Source organism: Botryllus schlosseri, chromosome 2, assembly GCF_051294905.1.
Source record: "Botryllus schlosseri isolate E-star chromosome 2, Bs_hap1, whole genome shotgun sequence".
NCBI lineage: Eukaryota > Metazoa > Chordata > Ascidiacea > Stolidobranchia > Styelidae > Botryllus > Botryllus schlosseri.
The window spans coordinates 20,192,195-20,216,827 of NC_137237.1; the positions used below are offsets into that span (position 1 = coordinate 20,192,195).

The 24,633-nt window shown below is 42.4% G+C and overlaps 1 protein-coding gene and 1 long non-coding RNA gene across 2 annotated transcripts; one reads left to right on the forward strand and one right to left on the reverse strand.

Annotated features, from left to right (window-relative positions):
* Positions 1-7,328: 7,328 nt before the first annotated feature.
* On the reverse strand, positions 7,329-23,991 carry LOC145456377 (uncharacterized). The gene is made up of 20 exons (XM_080334454.1): positions 23,470-23,991; positions 17,835-18,066; positions 17,645-17,768; positions 14,826-16,274; positions 14,444-14,597; positions 14,236-14,377; positions 14,108-14,176; positions 13,940-14,043; positions 13,557-13,625; positions 13,340-13,496; positions 12,896-13,049; positions 12,200-12,272; positions 12,064-12,129; positions 11,291-11,501; positions 11,027-11,148; positions 10,919-10,968; positions 10,737-10,851; positions 10,371-10,474; positions 9,534-10,059; positions 7,329-7,895 (listed from the first exon to the last, which is right to left on the reverse strand). The coding sequence occupies exons 2-20, from the start codon at positions 17,955-17,957 to the stop codon at positions 7,622-7,624; spliced, it is 4,086 nt and encodes a 1,361-aa protein (XP_080190580.1). The 5' UTR covers positions 17,958-18,066; positions 23,470-23,991; the 3' UTR covers positions 7,329-7,621.
* LOC145456699 (uncharacterized) lies at positions 21,502-22,418 on the forward strand. The gene is made up of 2 exons (XR_013920686.1): positions 21,502-21,656; positions 22,301-22,418. It is a non-coding gene; the product is annotated as an uncharacterized LOC145456699 (long non-coding RNA).
* Positions 23,992-24,633: the final 642 nt, after the last annotated feature.

Consider the following 24,633-nt stretch of genomic DNA (forward strand, 5'->3'; position numbering starts at 1 on the left):
AATCCAAGTTTCAGCTGCATGAGGCACAAAGCAATGACTATGTTAACATATTAATTAATTTTCCGGTTTCTTGCAGTTTCTTCACGTCATCACCGCCCCCAACAAATTTCTGCTTTATGAAAACGTGTGGGACTGTTGATTGACCCGTCAATATTTTCAGTTCGCCTTGAATTTCATCGCCGTCTGGTCGAAGGTCCAATTCGACGACGTGCTTATCCGATGCTCCAGCCTCTGTTAATACATCCTTCGCGAGCTTGCAGAAAGGGCAGTAGGATTTCGAAAATACGGCCACTCTATGATTTTGAACAATGCTGCGAACCAACTTTGCAGCTGCAGAAGCCATTGCAGCACGAAATTCATTGATTCTGCAATATTGGCAGTCACCAAATCAAATCAACTGCATCGAAACTCGCGCTCCCTCTACTGACGAATTAGAAAATCCACCCGCAGTCCGGGTCCGCGGGTTGGCTGCAGCGGATTACGGCCTATTGCGATCAATGAGGAGCATTACATTTTCTTATATAATACTATATTTAATACACGCGGTGATTATGGAGATTTAACGTCCACAAACCCGCCTACAGTGCCTCCCATACAGAACGGCTGAGATGGTCAAAGTAGACATCGTTTATTGTTACTGAAGTAGAAGTAATATTACATTTTACTTAAGTACAAGTAAAACGATTTCCAAGTAGGTAGAGTCTGTTTTAAGGACGGAAAACTGTTAAGTAGAAGCATTTCATTACTGACCACATCTGCTTTTCAGTAGCATATTCATTATTCATAGCAATTCCGTGCGGACTCCTTTTCAGCTCGCATCTGCAGAGCGAGATAGCGTAATGGTGATGCGTTCGGCCCCTTAATCGGTAAGGCATGGGCTCGATCCGGGTCAGACCAAAGACTTGAAAAACTGGTATCCATGACAATCTCGCTAGGCGCTCAGCATATATCCACGGGTGGCATGAAGGAGAAAAATGGTGGTGCAAACTAGATGACCTCTTACTTAACGTAGGGTTACCATATTTGGAGATCCTAAAAAGAGGACACTTTTCATTAATTATGAAAGCTCAAAGAAAACTGGTGATTTTGAAACTTTTCGACACCGATAGTGGACTAGTGATGTGTTGACTAAAAAAGGTTATCACTTTTCCTCGACTTACCCGATGTTTTACGAAACTCTGGCGTTCGCTGCGTCGGAGTCGCATTGCCTATTTCATGACATTTTAATCCTTTTCCAAGAACAAAAGGATAAATTCCCAAAAAAGAGGATATTTAGACGCCCTCCGAGGACACTTTCAATTTATTGAAAAAAGAGGACAGACGTATGGTAACCCTACTTAAAGGTCGTATAGCATCTCCATCGTAAAAGCATCTCGATGGTGCAGGGTCATCATGCTCAGCTCATTCGTGATCGCGTTCGTAATCGCACTCGTGATTTTGCTCAACCGAACAGAATATTTATCGAATATTTAACGACAAGTTCTGGGAATTAATATTGAAGTGCAAGCAGAATTCCAGACATTGAGCTCAGAATTTGCGGAATGATGATTTATTTATGACTTGATTAATTATGATCGAGCTGGAAACGAATCAAAGACTTTTTGAAACCTAAATGTTCCTTATACCAGACTGATTATGACATATGGCAATTACCCCTCGCTATCGGCAATTCCATAATTGTTTTCATCGTCACGGCTATCTAGCAGCTATTGAAACAGTAATAGGGCGCTTTCTAATCGCCAGTGCTTGTCTTCAAACCCGTTTAAAACTTTATAAATAAGTTCTCTAATAGAGCGTTTTGTGGCAACGACTTATTCCGTGTTATTTGTTGGCATGTAAATGAAGTTCGGATATATCGAAAGCATTGAATCGCAAAATGAGCTCAGTACGTTATTCACAGTTGGCTGGGCTACTTTCAAGAAATCTTTGCTGCAATTCTGAAAGCTTCCTGAACCGAGCGTTTCAAGAGATACCAATACTTTGGGCTGTAATGTTATAGGTCTGCCGGACGATTACCTAATGGCTCTATGCTATTCTTTACTGCTGGTATGAACACAAATATTCGATTTCATATTTGCTCATTTTAAATTCTGTAACGCCTTTTTATAATCGTTCCATTCGCTCAAGTCAAAATATTTCATCGTGTTCGTGATAAGATCTCACAGAATACCGATCGTGTTCGATCATTTCCCGAATATTTGTATTCTTACGAAGAGCATGTAATAACCCCCTTGCAGCACGAGACCCAGACAAACAAGCGACACTTCCCAGTGTTGTACCATAGTGTCCTACATGGTGTCGACACAGGCAAATCTCACGCCTCAGTGAAGTTGTATCGCGTCACAATTTCCATTTGGCTACAGGCAGTGGTGGCTCTATACGAACGGGGGGGCCCCGGACGAGACTTACCGGGGCCCCCCTATAAGTATCTAACCGTAATTTCTGGGGGTTCCGCCCCCCAGACCCCCCTTTCGCATCTCTTATAATTATGAATCTTTCACCACGTTAAGGTTTGGCCAGATGCTGGATTCGGCCATATCTAATAGGGTGGAGTGAAAATGACTTTTTTTTTTCAAATCAAAAAAGGCCTTCCTCAATCCTGACAAATGACCTAAAACTTCAATTAAAAGTGACTTCAGGGTGTTGCCCCCATTTTCCAGCCGGCAACCCCCCAATTTCTGCGCGTGGGGGGGTAAAATGGCCCATCTCGGCAACCGCTGGTCGTAGAGTCATGATATATAGCTCAAAATCTGCGGAAGCATCATGTTTCTATCTGTCTTCTGAAGAAAGTTTTCTCTATTGTGAACACAAAAAGAGTTATAGCCAAAAAACTATATATACGCACATTTTTGTTGAAATTCAGCATTTATTCTGACGAATTGTGATCTGTCATTAGTTTTTTTTTAAAGTAAAGTAACACAGTGGCAATGCCGAATATTGGGCCCATATTACAAATATATTCACAACACAGTCCTTTTAAAAATCGGTTCAAAACATCATAATGAAAGACTCACATTTAACGACTTTTATTAAAAATGCATTCTTTTGTAAAGTTTTTTCATCAGTTTACGAGACTTAATTTTTCGGCGAATGAGGCCATCTCGTCTTTGAAATCCCGAAACTAGTGCTGATGCTTCTGTTACGAGCTTTACATGTCGTTCCACTGTTTGATTGTGGCATGGATGAAACAAAATCAGAGGCTTCTCGCGGCATTCTTCTAACTCTGTATTAGTTAAGTGCTCAATCGTTGGAGGAAGTTGTTGATCAGAGTTGGATCAATTACATTATTTCAGTTCAATTACGATTACAATTACAATTACTTTCATGAATGTTTCAATTACATTACAATTACAATTACTCCATGCTAAAAATATCAAATTACAATTACAATTACAATTACTCCTTGCATGCTTCAATTACATTACAATTATAATTACAATTGCTGCTGTTGAACATGTAATTGAATAATCATAAATTCAACCGTGCTCCTTGACAACCGTACGTAGCGTCGTATTTAACAACAATTCAAGTCTAGTTCAGATTGTGTAGTAATAAATGCGTTTATGTGCGTACATAGTATGCTATGTGAGATGTCATTGTGACCTAATATAAGCGTGTTTTGTATGCTCGGTAATTATGGCTCACGTAATCGGAAATGTAAAATGTTATTATTTACCTATAATTTCCTATGGGTTAGGATTAAGGATAGGGTGCAGTATGTCGTTGAAAAAGTATTATAATATATGCACGTTTTGGATTTGCGTATATACCATATAATTAAAGAAATAATATTATTTTTATCGAGGGACGTAGGAATTGGGATGAGGAGTGAAAACAAAACCGTGCTTTGTCAGATAAGACGTTATATAATATCCAGCGGTCTGGTTAGTTAGCCAGACGAAATAACGATGCAGCATCGTAATCTGAAATCGTATTGTAGATTGCCAACCAACGGATAGATGCGCAAGATGTGAGACGGATGAATGCACCGACAAACGTACTGCAGAGCCAGCTAAAAGCAGCAAACTTTGTAGTCCTAGAGCTGGCGATCCATGCGTCCAAATTTGATGCATCTGGTCTTTATCGTAAGCTATTGATGTACTAATTCCGAAAATACAAAATAAAATCTCGTCAGGGCAATGTAACTGCTCCAAAATAGCCGTTTAAAGCCGACTCTACTGAAAAGTGAGAGCGCTGCAGCAGCATGACCACAACAATTACCAATTACACCCAGCGATTGTTCAGAACAATGCCGATTCCCAGACTTTCACGACTATTTTGGGATGGTACCATTGCCTGGAAATATACTTTTATTGCGGAATCAGTGCGACGCTAGCTTTCGATTAGGACCATACATATCAAATTTCGACGCTTGGATCGCCAGCTATGGCAATATCAATTCTGCTGCTTTTAGCCGGCTCAGCAGATCGCTTCTCGGCGTATTCAAACGTGAGTCACGTGTTGCGAATCCATCCGTTGGTTAGTAATCTAAAATTTGTATACAATGGCAGCCGAGGCCAGCATAGCGGTAAAAATAAAAAAAACTTCGCCCGCAAGGGTGCAGTCAAGGGCTTCCGCGAATGGATCCACCAAATGCCTTGTCGACATTTAAAGAGAATGCATTATAAGTCAATTATTTTATGTTGTGCTTGTCAGGTCTCAATAGCAATTTAATGTAATTGAAATTGTAATTGAGCAAAATTTTCGTCAAATTACAATTACAATTACAATTACACAAAATAAAAATGCTTCAATTACAATTACATTACAATTACATTGAAAAATGTAATTAAATACATTCAATTACAATTACAAATTACAATTGATCCAACTCTGTTGTTGATAAGGTTCAATATCAACCAATTTGTGGTATGCGTTGGCTTTGGGACACAGAATAAACGAATAGGACCCCAGTTCAATTGGTTGGAACTGCTATGACTTTCAATGTCCACAAGTGAATTTTATTCAGCGGCATGTTTTCGAAACGCAAGCACCTTGGTCACACCCTTATTTCGTATGTCTTCATTATCATCTACCAGCATTGCAATCATAATATTTTCGGGGTGTGCGGAATAACCGTTTCTTATCACCACATTCGGAGCAATTTTTCGAACGTTTCGGTCAGAGAAATTCAAAACCTGTTTAATCAAGTTGAAGATGTTTCTGGGTCCATGTGTTATATGTTTGTTTCCCTTGATCTCAAACCAAGTTGGAAAATATACTTCAAGGCAAAAACGAACCAGAATCTCCAGGTTTAAAGGTTGTTCATTAACTGTTACATAATACCGTAAAACTCTGCACTGCATCCTAAAGTTAGCCATCTTGAATGCGCAACCGGTGGTCCAACCTCCAAGTAAGCCAGATCATCATCAGCATTTCCTTGAATAATTGCCCAGCACATTTATAAGCATATAACTGGTCCTTACTTAAGTCACTAACAATTTCCTATGGGAGCTTTTGAAAGGCCATAAGTGGTGGCGAGAGCTTTTTGAATTGAGTAACTGGCCAACAAGATACACTTCCACGTAGTTTTTTTCAATTGGGTGTGACCAAGGTGCTGGCGATTCGAAAACATGCCGCTAAATAAAATTCACTCCTGGACATTGAGAGTCATAGCGGTTCAAACCAATTGAACTGCGGTCCTGTTCGTTTATTCTGCGTCTCAAAGTTGAACTTGGAAGCAAAGGTATACCACGAGTTGGTTGATATTGAACCTTATATCAACAACTTTCTCCAGCGATTGAGCACTGAACTGATGCAGAGTTAGAAGAATGCCGCGAGAAGCCTCTGATTTTGTTTCATCCATGCCGCAATCAAACAGTGCATGGAACATCATGTAAAGCTCGTAACAGAAGCATCAGGGCACGTTTCGGGATTTCAAAGACGCGATGGCCTCATTCGCCGAAAAATTAAGTCTCGTAAACTGATGAAAAAACTTTACAAAAGAATGCATTTTTAATATAAGACGTTCAATGTGAATGTTTCATTATGATGTTTTGAACCGATTTTAAAAGGACTGTGTTGTGAATATATTTGTAATATGGGCCCAATATTCGGTATTGCCAGTGTGTTACTTTACTTTGAAAAAAACTAATGGCAGATCACAATTCGTCAGAATAAATGCTGAATTTCAACAAAAATGTGCGTATATATAGTTTTTTGGCTATAACTCATTTTGCGTTCACAATAGAGAAAACTTTCCTCAGAAGACAGATAGAAACATGATGCTTCCGCAGATTTTGAGCTATATATCATGACTCTACGACCAGCGGTTGCCGAGATGGGCCATTTTACCCCCCCACGCGCAGAAATTGGGGGGTTGCCGGCTGGAAAATGGGGGCAACACCCTGAAGTCACTTTTAATTGAAGCTTTAGGTCATTTGTCAGGATTGAGGAATGCCTTTTTTGATTTGAAAAAAAAAAGTCATTTTCACTCCACCCTAATATCTAATATTGCATGAGTGCAAGAACAGACTCACTACATCAAAACTAAATGTTTCTACCGCATGCAAAGGCGTGATGATTATAGGGATACGTAACCTTTCTTACGAATGCAGAGATTTGATGATGATTGACACATATCTGTACGGAATCATATTCTTGCTTGGTACAGGGATTTCGATATTTATTCGCTATTATCCTTGAAAAAAGCGTATAAACCAAAGAGGGGGGGGGGGGCGGGCGACCGCCCAGCCCAAAAGCCACCACTGGCTACAGGCAATTTGACGGTCATTTTGGACCGGCTTGCCGAGCATTAAATATGGTAAAACGGGTATCAATCGAAAGCTGACTCTGCACTGATTACGAAAATATAAATTTTATTCCGCTCGTGGCCCTGGAACTTCCACAATCAGCCTCGAATTTTTCATTGTTATGGAGATTGGCATTGGGACGCAACAATGCTGTCTGGCTCTTTTTCTCTTGAGCTACTCTCTCGTTTCGCCAGACAGCATTGTCTGCGTAGGGTTGTCAACCCGTATATAAGTCCACGATTCTTCAACAATAGTGTCACGAATACACGAACTATAAAAAAGTTTACAAACCCTCCTACTGACATAAGCTACTTTCATTCCACAGCCACGCTAGTCGCGAAGACTGTATGGTCGGATAGAGACCATACTTGGTCGTTTCGACATCTATCCTCCCATATGTTCGCTATCTGTATCCCATTGTTTGGCCGCATGAAAAAACTAGAACCGTTACTGGTTATGACTTCATACACCACCTGCCAGCAGCGAACACAAATTTCCCGTAGCCGACTTCAATAAAGCTAACTTGACCTTCAACACGACACATATTCCACACCCCTTGCGTTGTCTGGAGAGATATTTAGAAAGTGAGCATCAGAAAGTGTTTTAATTCAAATGGAACAAAAACGACACATGAAGGAGAAGAGAAAGAAGACGTCCCACTTCCACAAAATCGGAATAAACATTCGAATATATCGCCGGTCGTTTCTAAAACCCGGCTCGCACAGCCGCCCGTACCCATCGCGCAAAAGGCTACCCTCTGTACAAGCACGCGGCCGGTTTGAATCCAAAAAATCTTGACGATAAAAATCCGGGTTCCCGAAGAGCCCGGGGATAACAAAAGAAAAGCAAAATCGAAAACATTCTGGACATCATCGCCTATCTCTGTAACGAGGCGCCGGCCATTCCGGATCGGCAAAATCATCCACGAGATGACCGGCGTCATCAGAGGAGATGACGGAATCGTCAGACGAGTCGTCCATATCCGAGTCCGAAGACGTGTCGTCGGTCTCCGACAGTCGCACGTGAATGTACTTGTGTTTTGATAGTCGGGAAGCCGCTCGCCTTTTAGTAGCGCCCTTTGCGTCAACAGCGCCGTGGCGTTGCCCTGAGGGTGCGGGCGCTCCGTGAAGTGCTCTCTTCTTCCTGCAAACATTAACGCGACAGTCATTGAGGTGGCCAAAACAGTCATTCGCGCATTCAGTGAATTCGACATTAGAAACGCAATATGCTATTGTGAAAGCGGTACGTCGATATTGCATTAATAAGTAAATTGATGTTTCGCTGATATGAGCCACTTATTAATGTAATCGGTTAGGGCAGGCGCAGGATAGGATTAGCGGCCGCATGGTAACAATTATACACCAAAGATCGCCAGTCATATTCAGAGGCGGTGAAAGTAGTCCTTTGTGTTACTCGAGCAGTTGAAGTAACATCACAAATTTCTACTCGATTAAAAAGAGAGTAATGATGAGTGATTTATCCAGTCGAGATCAAAGGGGGGTGGGGGTTCACCTAAAGTAGCATAGGACGTCACAGAGACTTCGTGGTGCGCGTTACTACTATTTCAAGATTTGTTTTTTTCACTATACATTGTCACATCGGCGATGTAATCAACTATCGCATAGAAGAGGGCAACCGCGGTCGCCATTAACGAATTAATGGTTTTGCAAATCGTACACGCGCGAAGATTGTAAGTACGCAGGTACTAAATCACTTCAGCGGCAGAAAATTATAAGCTGATATCATTAGGTTAACTTTATTACTAGACCTGTATTCTTTAATTCAGTGGCGACATAAAGTTTTGCAGAAAGCCTGCATTATAACGACAATCGGTAACGTGGGTGGCAAGGTTAATAATTTGAAATGTGAAAGTCGCTTGACGGCAGTCCAATTCATGACTCGCCTCTGATGATTATGAAGACAATGTGGATTTGAGAATAGAATTGTCGTACTGACACCATAGCTGAAGAACACAAAATGCACACGAAATTAGCGAAATATTATGACTTTATAGTCCTGTTCCTGTCGACTCATTCTGCGCACAATTAATTGATTTTTTTTACCCCTTATTATGCCCCATATTTGCCCTATTACACAAAAACTACTATACTGAGCTGATAAATTTGCAAATATTAGGGCTTGTATCTGACAAATTTTTAGAGGGGGTTGCGACCCCGTAAAAAAACTTGGATACGCCACTGGCAGCGAGGAACATGTCCAAGAAATCAGTAGCTTGAAATATATGAGGGCGCTGCATCACAAACTTGACGATCGTCGTCGTCACCCGTCAGTGTTCAAAATTACAAGACGCGTTTTTGCGATCAACGCAAAATGAGAAACGATTCAGCGCAATTTCCAAAGTTACATTGCACTGACAAGTAGCACAGGTCCGCTTTGCATAGTTGACATGATGACTTCACTCAAGAAAGTAGCGTGGACCTCTTTATACTTGACAAAATCTAAAATGTGGTTTGTTTCGCTTCAAGAACTGTGGAACAGTTCACAGTATGCTGTGCGTGGAGACCGTAGCAGTCTCAGAAGTAATCGGTTAAGTAGCGGAAGGTGACAAGACCCGCTCTAGTACTTTGAATAAGTAAGTAAAAGCGCTCTGTTGCTGACCATGTTTAGTTATGTTCAAAATACAGCAGAATATATAGGGCCAGGGGCAATTCACAGCAACTAGAGAATTAAAAATCCCCGGACATCAGCCAACATATCGCATTCCCGATCACGACGACACAAACACTAAAATTCGAATGGTCAAAAATCGAATCCCCATACCTTCGTGACGACGATGCCGACGCATTCGAAGCATCGCTGTGCCTGCCAGGGTCATCAAAAGACGCTAACGATGCACGCGAGTCCGTTCTCCTCCTGCATGCGACTTTGGCGAGATCGCGCTCTGCGCTTCTCGCGAACTCGGAAAGTGCTCTCTCGAAAGCGTGCGGCCGTAGAGAATAACGCGCCTGCTCTTGGCCCTCCGAATAACCGGGCACCTTTGTTTTTGCAAGCTCCACATCTTCCAGCAAAACCAAGTCGTCTTCAATGAGAGGAAACGACCGGGTCTGCCACCCTTCGAAGTGAGAATCATATAGTCTGTCGGGTCCGACCGTCGTTGTTCTGGGCACCGCGTTATCGTGTGAACTCCTCCTCGTGGGAGGTTCGCTCTGCACCATAGTCACGGGGGACGTGCAAACTGCGTTTGAGGTATCGACGGTATCGCGCCGGGTCTGAGAGATTTCGTGCGGGGGTGACTCATACTGATGCTCCGACGTACCACGGTCGGTGGAAAGACGCCTCGTAAAGTCTGGAACAAGATCGACGATACACATAAAACGACGCGCCAGATTCAAGAAAACGGCATCTACCAGAGTAGTAATGACTCGAGTCGAGACGCAATTTTTTGTTGACGGGACTCAACCTGTACTTGGTCAAGTCATGTGCAATTGGACTTGACTAGTTGCTGACGATTACCCCTGACGAGTGTCAGCCGAAAATATTCGGGTTCATTTCAATATGAATATACTATTCAATTGTAATTTGACTTGAGGAAAAAATGAATAATTCACTTGAGACTCGGAACCTTGCAACTTGGTTACAACCCTGGCGTCAACTTACTTGCGGCGGGGCTTGTCGGGTGCGGGTCGTCGTGGTCTGGGGCAGCAGTGGGGGATACGGGCTGCGACGACGGGTCTCGTATGTTGCTCATCCGGGAGCCGCGACTGAACAAATCAAACAAGGTTTAGCAGCGCGTCCGGCTAGAAGTTGTCAAAGCAGTCATCACTGGCACTGAAGTAGAACGTGAGAAACTTCCTAGGAAGTGAAGAAAGTGTTCTGTGGCCAGTCTTGCCTAAAAACTGTTAGTTAATAGAAGAAGTAGGCAAAAACACAACCACTCGAGTAAGCAGCGCGAGCAGGCAAACCCTAGGTCACTCCGAAAAAGTAGAAGTAGGTTACTTCATGACCGACCAGGCCGCGTCGTACCTGGCTCTCCTGGATATGCTCCAGTGCATGTACGCGATATATTTCTTTTTCTCTGCAATCTCGTAGTTGTCGTGCCTGATCTGAAACACGGCATCCGATGTGTCTTCCGTAGAATCTGTACACGGACGTGACATTTATTAGTAAAGATCCGGCAACAGCACGTAATGCACACGCCAGCTCACCTTCGCCGTCCACTTTTTCGGGAGCGTCGGGTATTTCTAAAATCTTCCAGCTGCGATAAAAAATGTGGGCGTTAGCCAAATTTCGACGTGAATGCAAACGCTCCTTACCTTGGAGTCTGAATTTCTTTGTAAACCAACTTCTCGATTCGGGACGAATTCAAACCGTGCGGAATGAAGACGTTGTTGATATCAAACGCCTGTTCCGCGACTTTCTTTCGTTTTAAGTGCGTCTACAGAAGAAAAGGTGGTTTTAATGTGACATACCATCAGACGTGGTCAAGTATTAAGAGTTTCTATTCAAGGGGAAGTGACGCAGCAAATTCCTACTCGAACACAAGTAGCAATTTCAAAGACAGCAGAGTACAAAATTACCTGATTCAAAATTTCTGAAGTTGGCGTGCTGGCGCCACTGCAAGATCCCAAAGAGGACTGATGATAATTCAAGCCGCCGCCGGCTTGAAAGTTGATTTCGGAATCCAGCGAGGTGAAAGTTTTCTTCCGGCTCAAAGGCTCCGACAATTGGGAAGTGAGCTTCCTGCGTTTGCCCTCGACAGGCTCTTCCAAATGATTACCATGCGACAATCTGCAAATATTGAGGTTGGGATTATTTTATTGACACAAGAACAGAGAACTTCGATCCAAGCGATTAAATAGTCATTTCCCATTAGACAAGAGCAAGTCTGCTCAGACGCCCCCTTTGGCCGATGTTCTTTTACAGTCACGCAAGTGATGAGCATCATTTTGTAGGCATGACTAATATCAGCATATAGGGCACCAAGAATATTCTATGCAAAAATTCAATTATAATCTTCAAAGTATTTTACAGAAAGCACGCCTAATACTGGTATATGGCATCCGACATGTCAACGCAACTACAAGTGGGAAACATTATATACCAGTGGCTCCCCAAGGAGGCGATATTGCCCCCTTGAGGAAGATTTTGAGAAAGAAGGTGGCGAAAATATCGAATGGGTCGCTGTGGGGCAAAAATATTGGAACGTTCAGTCAATTTCATTTATAAAAGCAACTCATTACTGGACTCATTCCAGCACAGGAAAGGTGAAAGGAAGGTTGGGGACCACTGCTCTATGTTGTACAATAATACAATGGCCGAATTTCACTAGTCAAGCATGTTCGTGACATACCCGTGTAATAGCTTCTTGCGCGATTGTCGCTTCAATTTATTTTTCTCCCTTTTCCTTCGTTTCCGACTAAGAATGCAACGGGAAGAGTTTAATCGAAAATCGAGGCGAGAAAAATTCACAAGAAAGTAGGATTTACCCGGACGTCGACTTTTTCGACCAATTGTGTTTCGACTTCATTACCGCTCTGATCGACACCGAAAGGGGTAAGTCTAAAATGAAAAGTTGCAACGGGTTAGCGACACAACAACGTACCCGCAACAATTACAAGCAGAGGTGGTCAATGTTGCATTGTTCCTCATGCAGAAGTAACGCCATAAATTCCTAGTGATTTCAAGACATACCAGATCTGATTCAATTGGAAGCAGAAAACGAAAGGCTTGAAAATTATGTAAGTAGTTTCAAAAACAGACTTGGTTAATTAGTTTTGAAATTGTAGGGTGCATCTTCGCGATATACACAATATGTAACTACAAACAGATGCAATCTTCAAAAAGTAAACCAGTTACTGAGAGCGACATAGGGACTTGGACTATTTCATGCGGTTCTTATCACAACTTCCCTTGTTAAAGTAACGGTAACTCATCACAACTAATTTCTATTTTGCACATCACAAGGAGTAAAAAGTAATTAGTTTCGTCTGTAAGACAGTCCAGTATAAGTAGCATAAAAACATAACTACTCGAGTGATGCAACATGGCAAAACCGACTTGAGCACTCTGAAATACTTTTGTTCCGGTCCAAATCTGATTACAAGTTGATAGAACAAAGAGCTCAATGGGTAAACGGCCAGTTTCGCTGAAAATGCCAAAATAAGAATACGCATCTCCTTCACCTTGCAAAGAAGATATCGCCGCATGATACGAATGATCGTGCGCCGCGGCTTTCAGGACAAGCGACGAGAACGATTCGTTGCGTGGCAGCCCACATGACCGCCGCCCGAGGCACGCGATGGAGCTGTCGTTAGGCACCGTCGGAGGATTAAGACACTGGAACAGAAACGTAGGATCGAGTGTTCAGCAAGACCAGAGACTGCGACGCAGGTCAACCGTGAATTCGGCACATGGTGGTTTAGATATCAGGAATGTAATAAACATTATTATTATGCAAGCGATGTATCAACATGGTGCTAATAAATTTGAAAATGAATGTTTTAGTGAACGAGGTTTATTTATGATACAAGGGATTTGGGGAATTAGGCATTTGGTATGTATTTATTCATGTATTCGAGTTAAGGGACCGCCAAGCACTGAATTGTAACCGTGACGCGAGTACATACTTTATCGAGCTTGAAAGCCATTTCCTGGAGACGGACAAGCCTCCGCGTCTTGAATGCCGTCAAGTCGAGCGGGGTCGTTCGCGCGCATGCGTCCGACGCTTCGGAAGTCGGTACGGCGCTACCGTGTGCAGCGACGACTTCGGGTGCACTGGGTTCGCTGTGGGAATACAAAGAGCATGAACAATAGAGATATCGAAGGGTTCGTTTCGAAAATCACCTCGTCTCCATATCTTCCTGTAACGGCGAAGGACAACCGCCGGAAACCGGTGACAGCTTATCCATCAGCCTAAGAAATGCAGAGTATAAGCAACGCGTCCCACAAATACTTAATTACAGGTAGAAGAAGCATTGTCAACAACAGGACAAAACTACTCCAAATAGAAATAGAAAATACTGGAGTAGTTTCAAAAATTAGATTCGCTCAAGGGGTCGCATACTTTCAGCAGTTGATTGCAGGTGGCCTGGTTACTCTCGGAATTATTCAGAAACACGTGGGCTCTTTTACCCAATGCCAATTTCATCACAAGTGGTACAAGCATATCATAAAACAACTTTCTACTTCACAATACAACTAGGCAATGTCTCATAATACGCAATTACCTGGACGCTTGATGATTCACGTTATGCAGCATATGATTGACGCTGTACGGCGACTGCGGCGAACAACTCTGCGTTTTCACGTTGTTGGAAGCAGACGCTTCAGCCTTTATCGCAAGATTCGAGTCGATCAAACTTTGCACGGACAGAAGAAATAAATCAGCGACTTACCGCATTATGAGAATCGGTATTGCAGTCTAGGATATTCTTAGTCGTGGCAGGTTTCAGATGCACCATACCCTGTTCGGAAGAACATATTCTTGAAACTACCAATCCGAAAAACGTCATTATTTCCATACCTTGTTGGCACGCAGCTGACTATACAATTCGCCTTGGTGTCGAATGTCAAACTCCACGCTGGATATTCTGGATTGCAACCACGTCCACTTGCGGGAAATCTCGGCCCGCTCGGCGACCCAACGACAGAATGATTTTCGATACCTGACGGCAAAGTTCAGCAAATTGAAGAAAAAAAACAGAAGTGTTAACAGCCGGCTGAGAGAATACCTTGTTATTCTTGGTTTTGGATTGCCTTTGCTGGATTTCGTCATTTTTCGAGATCGGTCCTCAAAAGCCACGTCCAGGTCTTCGTCAGAGCTGCTTTCCGTAAGGTCGGGATCGCAGCACGATTGAACATACCTCAATTCTTTCTTCATGACACCTTTGGGACAGTGGAAAAATAAATCTAAGTCTCGAAGATATGTGGGCCTGTGGACATATGAGCATGCGACACTTTAGCACGTGGGTTAACGTTAGGGTTAGGATAAGAGTTAATTTATGGGTTAAAGAGAGTTTTGGGGTTTGCTTAAACGCCATGTTTTATTGTGCCGCATGCTCAAATGTCAGGCAAACGTAGAGAAGATCCTGGAATGAAAGCGAAAACACTTACCAGCATTAGACCGCATTTCTTGACGAAACTTCGCCACCGGCACACTGCTACTATCCAATCTCGCAAAGTGCTTAACAGGATCAGGCTCGATAATCGAGTTTTCGATTTCGACCGAGCCTTTTCGGTCCGAGTCCGATCTCGAAACCCTAACCGACGCAGCGTCTTCTCGGTCAGTCTCCAGTTTAACGGAGTCCCGACAATCGACGTGGTCACGGAAGGTATGCTTGGCCCACGTCTGTGGTGCGTTTTCCAGCACCCTCTGCCAAAACTCGGCGGGAGAGTTCGTATCGACATCGACCTCGTCTACGGCGCGACTCTCCCAGTCTTGTCGGGGCAGACAGCGTGCCACGTCCGTCAATTCCTTTTGGACGTGGCCGCTGGCGCCCTTCGACCGGAGCATGAGCAGATTTCTCTTCAACAGCCCCAGCCGATGCTCGAGCATGCCGGCACAGTGAGTCACATGATCAATCTTAGCAGAAACGCGAGCCTCCTGCTCTGTGGTCGAGTCACTACCATCGTTCGGCATACGTTGTTCAACATCGGTATTCACAGTGTGGTTTGAATCAGTCGCTACCAATTCCTTAGTCACGCCGTCAAAATGTAAAGGAAATGCTGCCCCTTTCAGGGAGGCGGCCAGTTCTTGAAGCGTGTTGGTTACATTGTCGGACATGCTCATTCCGGAGAGGGCGCCGGGCAGAATCCCTGAGTCTAAAAACACATGTTTAGGCGCGACCCGGTCATCACAACGACTGTCGCCACTGTCCGGCAGCTGTTCAATATTTTCACTAGTCGAAGGCGTGACCGGACCGCAATCAACACAAGTCGGAGAGGTGGCAGATTTAGAACAGTCGTGTTCTACTTCCATGGCAAGAACAGGCTCGGTTTCAAGGGAATCGCAAATTTTGGAATGCTCGTCAATGTGTGATACAGAATTCATCGGTGTCAGTCTCTCTAGGTCACCAGAGAGCTTTATTGGCAGTGAAGTACCACTATCAGATATTTTGTTTGATTCGGAATCGGCGTTGTCACATACAGATTCCACCAGTTCGGTGAGCACCGTCCCGGCGTGCCCATTCGGCGCAGTCAGAGAGATGTCACTATTTTCCGACCCCTTCAATTCCAGATGGCCATTACACTTCGCAGGCGATTCCAGCATCTCCTTATTCTCTCCGTTTTCGCATCGAGAAATCAGACAGTTGCTTTCCGAGATATCGACAACATCCCCGTTCTTAGACAACGCCGACTTGTTTACGTACGGCTGCGACGCAGGCAGGCTGTTGCTTTCCTGAAGGATTCCGCCGATAAAGGACTTCTTGCGATTGCCCCAACCGTTGTAGTCGGCGATGTGGCCGATCACGGAATCGCCTTGGCCGATTTGGAGCGACGGCATTATATTTTGCGGTAGAGCTTCTTTCAGCCCGGTCAAAACGCATGTATCGCGTTTGGATTCTGAAAATGAGAAGTAGAAAGCTGGCGATTGAACTAAAGGTCTCAGGTCCATGTTTAGAATTCACAAGATAGATCAGATCGTTATTGAAAACGATAAAAACTTCCGATGTGCACCTCACTCAGTTATAAAGACTTTGAGTGAATTCATGATAACACAAGAGTTAGTAGTGAAAGTTGAACAATATTCAGTTCAAGCTTGTAATTGCGCCAAGCGATGCATTCACAATATTGTCAAATGTGGTCGACAACTTGAAGTTGGCACACAGGTTCAAGTCAAAGTAGCAATTTCCAATACATGCCTAAACTATTTTAAGTAGAAGTAGAAAAAAAGGTATGAATAGTAAGTGAAAAAAGTAAGTAGTTTTGCGTCAAAAATTATCAAGTAGAAGAGAAAGTAGTCTAAAATCCTAGAACAGTCCAAGTATAATCAATATAGTGAAATGGTAATCAAAACGAGCCAAATCCTACTATGATTTCGGGTAGTACGCAGCAGGATAAGAAATTGAACAGTTGGATAGTAAGTGTATACAATCATCTTCATTAATTATCACAAGAGTGAAGTAGGACTCGAGAGCCACAATCACCTTTCACATTCAAGTTATTTACATCCGATACCACTTAGATGCCCAAAATACTAAATGAATTGTAATTAGGCCTATATAATCATAGTGCAGAAGAGATAAGATTAATCTGTTCTAATGGAACATCAATAGTGGAGCAATAAGAAAACAAATGTCCACAAAGAACGGTATGAATACGGGTCAGATTAAGCAGGACAAATACTATCAGCTTCAGCATCAGCAGTGAACCAACAATGTGTCAGAGGCTTGCATGACACAAGCAATCATCGGCGACCTACCGATTCTGACACGCTTGCCGGTTCAGCGCACGTCCCATATAAACATTGATCGCCGATGATAACAAACTTAAAGCGACCTATGCAAACGCCGCCAACCGGGTGAAAGTCGATCACGTAGAAGCTGCAAACCACAAGCGCATCGCGTCGCCATTCATAATGACGCGCGCATGCGATTAGAAAAACCCGCCGCTGTCGGTTTACACTTTCTTACAGCCGGAAATCTTTGATTAGTAACGCGGTCGCAAAGCGCTATCATCGATGTCGTTATGAAGCGCGCGAACAGCGCTTCAAGTAGTTGCAGTTGTGATTCGTTTCAATCATTATTACCATCAATTCAAAACACCACAAAACTGCGATAAGATGAAGAGATGGGAAGGTGTCGAAACGCCTAGGCCAAATACATATCGATATGAGTTACGTATACCGAACGAAAAGCAACGGAAGATAACGATGTTGATATGTCAGATCGTGTTCTGGTAATCTCGAGCTAAGACTAGTTAAACACACGAACCTTGAATATGTTCGCTGAAAGCGATTGACGGAGCTCCGCCGTCAGCCGCGTCGATTGATCCTTCTCTAGCGGTGCTTAGCGAATAATTATCTCCTGCTTCAACTTCGCGCGCCTTGCCGTTCACCTTCGCCGGAAAGAAAGACCGTAATTAGGTCAAGCGCCGATGACGCAACGCACGCCGCGAACAGACCTTTCTGCACGGCAACGGACTGCCGGCCTGGTTCGCTTCTGCGTCTTCGTTCGCCAAGTCTGTAGATTGGTGGTTGCAAGACTGAAGAGCCGGGGCCATTCCACCATCAGCGGATCTGTCCATCCGTCATTGTCCAGACGAGAGAACTGACCGGGAACTTGCGAGTCAAGGGTGTCACGTGATCAACGGGGCGCTGAAGTGACGAAGGTCTCGGGCATCGTAGCTCGCGCGCCTGTGACGGGAGCATGCTACTTGGAACTACATCACGGAGTGAGGCTTCATCGCCGTACAATTGGGCATAAATAGTGCTCGAGGAAGAATCGAGAATTAGTTGCAATGGTTATTGGTTAGTATACACCCCTTTACACTACTTTATTGTGTAGCGAGTTATATAACCAACGAGAATTAGTTTCGATACTTTGCTCCCGCCGTGAAACCTCGATTGGTCGGACGTAGTATACAAAACATGTTGCACATAGCCACGTCAGTCGAAATGACATTTCTGTCACGTCTCACACAATCCACAACATTGTCAACGCAGTTGCAATATAGTAGGTGTGGTCTAAATTTTTATATATCCTCTTTAATGTGATTTAGAACTGGCTAAACTTTCTGTAAGGCCACACAAAAAGTACATATTTTGAACTTTCCACGCCATCCATACCGTTATGACGTCTCGAACGAGTAACGCTGGATTCAGAATCGAATAACTCACACATTCGCTCAGCCCTACTGAGCAATTCGGCAACGTGGCTTCCAGACTAATAACTCTCGGAAGCGACGTGAATTTCAACGTATGGCGCAATAAAAGCATGCCGACCTTCTGTCCATCACACGACTACGATACGGCAACGTCGAATCGGTACCCGCTATAGCGTGAAAGTGATGAGGCGTGTGGACAATGAGTTGACATTTGTCAGCATTACGTAACGCCTGCATTTGACCATTTCCCACCGTTGATGAAGGAAACGTACGCCGAAATTATCAGCGTCTCATTTTCGACAGTTTGACAGCATTTTGCGGCAAAATCTGTCGCGTCAGCTAGTTAACCCGTGTATCTCGCTAATTCATACTTACTCCCAGCGCGTACAAGAGCAAGAGACCAGCACATAGATCGGGCAGCGCTTCGAAATATCAGTAATATCCTAATAAAGAAGCTGCGGTAAGCCGCGTATTTGTCGTCAGGCAAAAGCATACAGGCACTCCTTGTTGTTACGTCAGGGTAGTAAACCCAGTTAACTCGTAGCTTTAACTATGCCACCTAAACAGGAATCCCACTTATTGCACAAAGGAGGTTCTGAACGACAATGCTTGCCGATGAAACGATAAATAAACATCTTGAATATACATGATCAATTCGTGGTTTCATGGTGCTTCTGAATCTTCTTAGGGGACTTTGTCATTCCTTCTAATCCTGCAATATAATACCATCTGCGCTCTGAAATCGACGTCTGTGACGACACCCACATTACGACTCATCAGGATTGCCTGACAATAAACTACTCATGTACTTACGGGGAAATGGAGGCATGCTATCAGCTTAGAAAATAATGTAATTGAACAAAAACAAATACTAAACAAGGCTCGAAAAATATGTCTTCACGAAGTCTCATTATGGAAAACAACACAATTGAGTCAGAAAACAGGTTTGCCCACCCCATTCTCGCAAAATCAGTAACACAGATAAATCTAGTTAGAGACATTACAAGGTTATACAACGGAAAACGTGCAACACAGCAAAATAGTTGGAATATATGCCACTCAAACAATGCCACTGTAGCAAATTTATTCAAAGTCGGGGTGGTGGAAAACTTCGAGCAATGTCAGAGACATGATGAATGACTTCCTGTTCCCAGTATAAACGATGAGCATGACCACTGAACACAAATAACTGATAACTCCCCAGGCTTCTCGTTGACAGGCATTTCTGCTCCAGCTTTACTTCCATTTGCAAACTGCACATCTCCAGGGCTGTCTTGCACCTCCTCGTTGCTTGTGATATCTAGTTGTCCTAATTCAATAGTGCTCACAATATCGCACCACCGCATCACACTCTTTGCAATTAGAGAGAACATTTTATCGATAAATGCTACTCCATAGTCGCCAAAATACAAACTGCATGGTATCTTCGAAACCACGTTTCACCAAAATCCTACTCTGTATTATGCAATTGCTCCACAACTACAGAAGAGGACAAGAAACAATCCTTCAAACACAGCCTTGTCAATTGCTGCAATTTCAATATTGATCAGTGTTCAGACTAACTAATAAAATTATCCGTCTTCGGACTTTGTAAGATGCAATCATTGCATCCTCAAAGGAGATGAAGCAACCAAACGACAACTGAGTACAAGCTGACATAGATGCAAGTCGTAATAGAATTCCTTCTGCAACTGAGGCGTGTGTGCACATTACTAACATGCAGGGTTGTAATGACTCGAGTCATGACTCGACTCGAGTCATGATTTTCTGATGACTCGACTTGAATCATTTTCTCAAAATACGGAAATGACTCGACTCGAGTCAATCTGTGTATTGACTCGACTTGGACTCGAGTCATTGCGCATGACTCGGGCCAAGTCATATGACTCGAGACGCAGACGGCCAAGACCAACATATCATTGTAATTTCGAAGAATAGTTAAGTAACCACACTATTGGGATTTCGTCTATTGGTACTGGTACTTGAAAATGCGACCAGAAACTGCTAAAAGTGATGAAAATTACTATATTATAAAAGCAAACCATTCGATATCACCAAACAGAGTTATAAAAGGTGGGTTTAATAAGACATTAACATGAAACTGGGCAGTCAACACAATGACTTGGACTCGACTCGAGTCATTATACCGTGACTCGGACTCGACCCTCTTTTCGCTGACTTGGACTCGGACTAGACTCGGTGGTGAATTGAAAATGACTCGACTTGACTCGAGTCAAAACTATGAAACTGAGATTGACTTGTGACTCGGTGCCATGTGACTTGGTAACAATCCTGCTAACATGAAACACCGAGTGTCAAGTTGAAATCCCATTACTTATTAGAGATAAAGAGCTATGTTAGAAAAGAGACAGAACAGTGAGAATACCATCTGAAAGCGAGTTTCATCATAAATATATTTCAGTGGTTTTGGAAAAGAGCTCTAATTTGTGAAGCTATATGTCCACTCTGAAAGAATACACCATGAACGCTCATTCACAAAGTTACCACTGGCATGTTTGTTGCAGTTTCAATTCGAATAACATCAGATTCATTGATTCATTCATATTCAAAGGTGCATAAAATCGAACACCATCAATCCAATACCTTATATTAATATATTATGTTGGAATATAATTAATTATTTCAAGTTAACAAGCCGGGATAAGCAAAAATTCACCACCAGTTGAGATGAAAATTCCCCACACGATATTTTTTTGACAATATCATTACCCCAATATCCACAATCATGTTTTTTAGACCATCTCTTTTTCCGAAAATTCCTCTCTGTCAAGAGCGACAGTATAGCAAACAGTATGTAAGAATTAACTTTCATATTAGCAGCATTGAGCATGAAAGGCTAATTAAGAGTCAACTTATTTCATAACGCATCACTGCTCAAGACCAATGAACAAGGCTTCAAATTAGGCCTACATTCACAATCACAGGAGTAAAGGAAATCATCAAGAGCTTTTAAAAAATCACAACATCCACTATCATGTGGAATAAAAATTTAACCTGGAGATAGCCGATTTACAATTAATGTTGGTATGTATTAGTATATACCTCTCACATCATTCTAATTCTTGATTAGTGAAGAATTCTCTTTCAAGATAATTGATTGTTTTGCCAAGAATACCTCATGTGTGACAATATTTTTGCTTGCTAGAATAGTGTTATTTTGATTGCATTAAAAGGGGTAGAGCAAGTCACAAGTTGTGACAAATGATCACCTAATCCAGTGGTTCCCAACCTTTTTCAACCCATCGCCCCCTTTTCAAGCTTAACACCGATCATCGCCCCCCAAATTTTGTGTATCGAAAATTGGGCATACAAACTATAATCACCGGCGGGTTGACTAGAAAGAAAAAAGGTCAACTTTTCGGCCCGAAGCCTAATAATTTGACACTTTTGTAAATAAATTTCCGTGGGTTGACTAAAAAAAAAATCAGCTGTTTTGACGCGTCATTGCCCCCCTATCGCCCCCTTTGTCCATTTTCGTCCCCCTAGACCGCCAAATCGTCCACGTTGGGAACTACTGACCTAATCTTATATCTTGAGAATTCAGGTGTTCAAGACACACCAATCAACTGGATAAAATGATGCATATGATAAAAACAGGCCATATTCTATAGATATGAACCTAAACCATTAAAGTTCTATGAATAAATAATTATGACCGTGTCGATAACACTGTAGGAGCCTGTAGCGAAGTGGTCACAAGATAGCATAGATACCGTAACTTCGGCAAAATGTTACGACTGTAGTATATCATGAAGTTACTACTTTTATTAATTTTTGTCTCCCTCCGCGTGAGCAAACCATACATGGATATTATAATTCTTTCGATCATTGTGGATAATTACTAACAACGAAACACTTAATCATCCCACATTGTACGATTAGGCTACATTGAAGATTTCGCCTTTGACATGATTCAAGAATTTTGGTATATACCGAGCTGGGTTTCCATACTTGTTTGTGACACAGGCAATAGGAACACCATTCTCTATATAAAGCAAGCTTTTCTGCAACGTCAAGTTAAGATGGCTCTAGTGCGATTGAAAACAATACCAAGTAGGACGATTTGGTTTTCAGTTTATGTGGCTTACCTCTCAGCAGCCACACATATCTTATATAACTGACAAGATTACAAAACGGGGAGTTGTTCTGAAACCCCCAGTTTATTGGATAAAAGGTACAGCAATTCCAACTGGGCTGAGGAGCCAAGACAGTGATTCCATGATAACGCATCTATTAATATATCATATGTATACTTCTTATGTAATGGTTTGCAAAAAGAAAGGGGATCATGTAAACTTTCCATAAGAACATGCAATATGATGCAAGCTGCTAGGGATTCAGCCATTCTTATGTCAGCGTTAAATAATTTCAATGAATGTGTCATGTAGACTAGCTCAGGAATATTAGGTTGGCAATCAATACATTTCCATATATATACACTACTTTTAGATTGAAAATATATTCTTTACAAATGTCAAAGCAAGTGCCAGTCGTCAATTTTATCGATGCAACAATGTGATGCGTGATCCGCCATTGGCAAATAGCTTCAAGCTTCAGGGTGTTTCATCACAGACATGCGTAACTTAAAATCCAAAACAATAGCGCGTGTGTACCCTTCGATGACATGCACGCGTTCCCATAGTACGAGACCACATGAAACGGTAGATTTGTTGACAAAGGCATTGCCACACAGCCGCGGATTTCATGATATTTTTCATTATATCAATTGTAGACAACAAATTTGGCGACATATCGGCGATACAGTCATAACATCACATTGCGAGATACGTGCCATGGGGAGCCCGTGACTTGACTACAACACAGCGATCACGTGATTACGGCAAGAGAGAGGCCACGTACCATAATGGCGGCAGACTACACCCTTCGTATAAAAGCAGCCTTAAAAACTTACCAAATGAAGTTGAATCGTTCTTTCTGTATTCCTCGTGTACTAATATCAATATCTCCACGAAAATAGTGCCCCGTATTTGAAATAACAGTGGAATTTGAGAAGCTTTCTAAGCAGCAGAAGTCGTATTTGTCAGGCGAGTCAACACGCACGATAACCGATGATTTTTTTGTTGATGCGGATGGTCGACTCTCGGCGCGCTATGTATTGCCTCCTCGTGACCGACCTTCTGCTCGTCGCTGATTGGTCAATATAATCTGCAGTTACAAAACATAATTTCACTCCCGCTCTGCGCCATTATATATGTGAATTTGGGTCAGCTTGCAGCGAAAGTATCGCTACTACATTCAATCTGCGTCATATTGCCGGTATTTCATTTCAATTGATGTTTAACCCAACGGGTCTATGACTATGAATATGGGTAAATCCATGCACCGCTTTATTATCACCGGGCGTGAAATGCTTCACTGAATAGGGAAATTTGCTGGGCATCCAGCTTTCTTATTCTGGGATTACCGTAAACCGTGATCATATAAAACTACGACAACGGCATGATTTATGTATTAATTCACATCCCTGGAACTGATGAATCAATGTACCCTGACCATAAAGTTAGCTATTGTTAAATCTATTTTTGACGCAGCGTGTATCCTGTTCGTGAGTATCATTCAGTAAACCAAAAATTTTTGGCTCCAACGCTTCTCATCAGATCATTTGCGTTGTAATTTTGACTACCGCAATCAAACCCAACGATCTAAAATATACAGTTAATTATCAAACAACATCTGTTATCTGTTCTAGTGGAAGACTAGATATTGTAATCTTAGAATACCCTCATCGTTTTAATGAGATCACAAATTTATCTACAGACACAGGAATTGAAACAATTCAGCGAATCCCATTAATTGAACAGTAAGAACAGCCAATTTGGAATAATTTAAAAAATAGACATGTTCACCGAATAAAAGATTACACGAATATTCACATTAAATGAGTCAGGCAAGAATTCATCTAGACGACAGAAGTTCTGATGTCTTTTAGTTCTTCCATTTATATTTCATAAATTTCTGTTCATTGGACAATAAAAGATTGCTAAAACACAAAAGTGGCAGGATTCGTGGAGACAAAGCAATAAGAAGCATACATTTTGTTAAATTGGTTATAATG

Bases quoted from the DNA above. Each gene is read 5' to 3' on its own strand.
- LOC145456377 (XM_080334454.1), bottom strand. From the start codon at position 17,957: ATGGACAGATCCGCTGATGGTGGAATGGCCCCGGCTCTTCAGTCTTGC. The intron at 13,050-13,339 runs GTATGTACTCGC...TTTCTGTTCCAG, and splicing joins TGGCTTTCAAGCTCGATAAA to TGTCTTAATCCTCCGACGGT. The intron at 10,060-10,370 runs GTAAGTTGACGC...ATCTTGTTCCAG, and splicing joins CCCGACAAGCCCCGCCGCAA to ACTTTACGAGGCGTCTTTCC.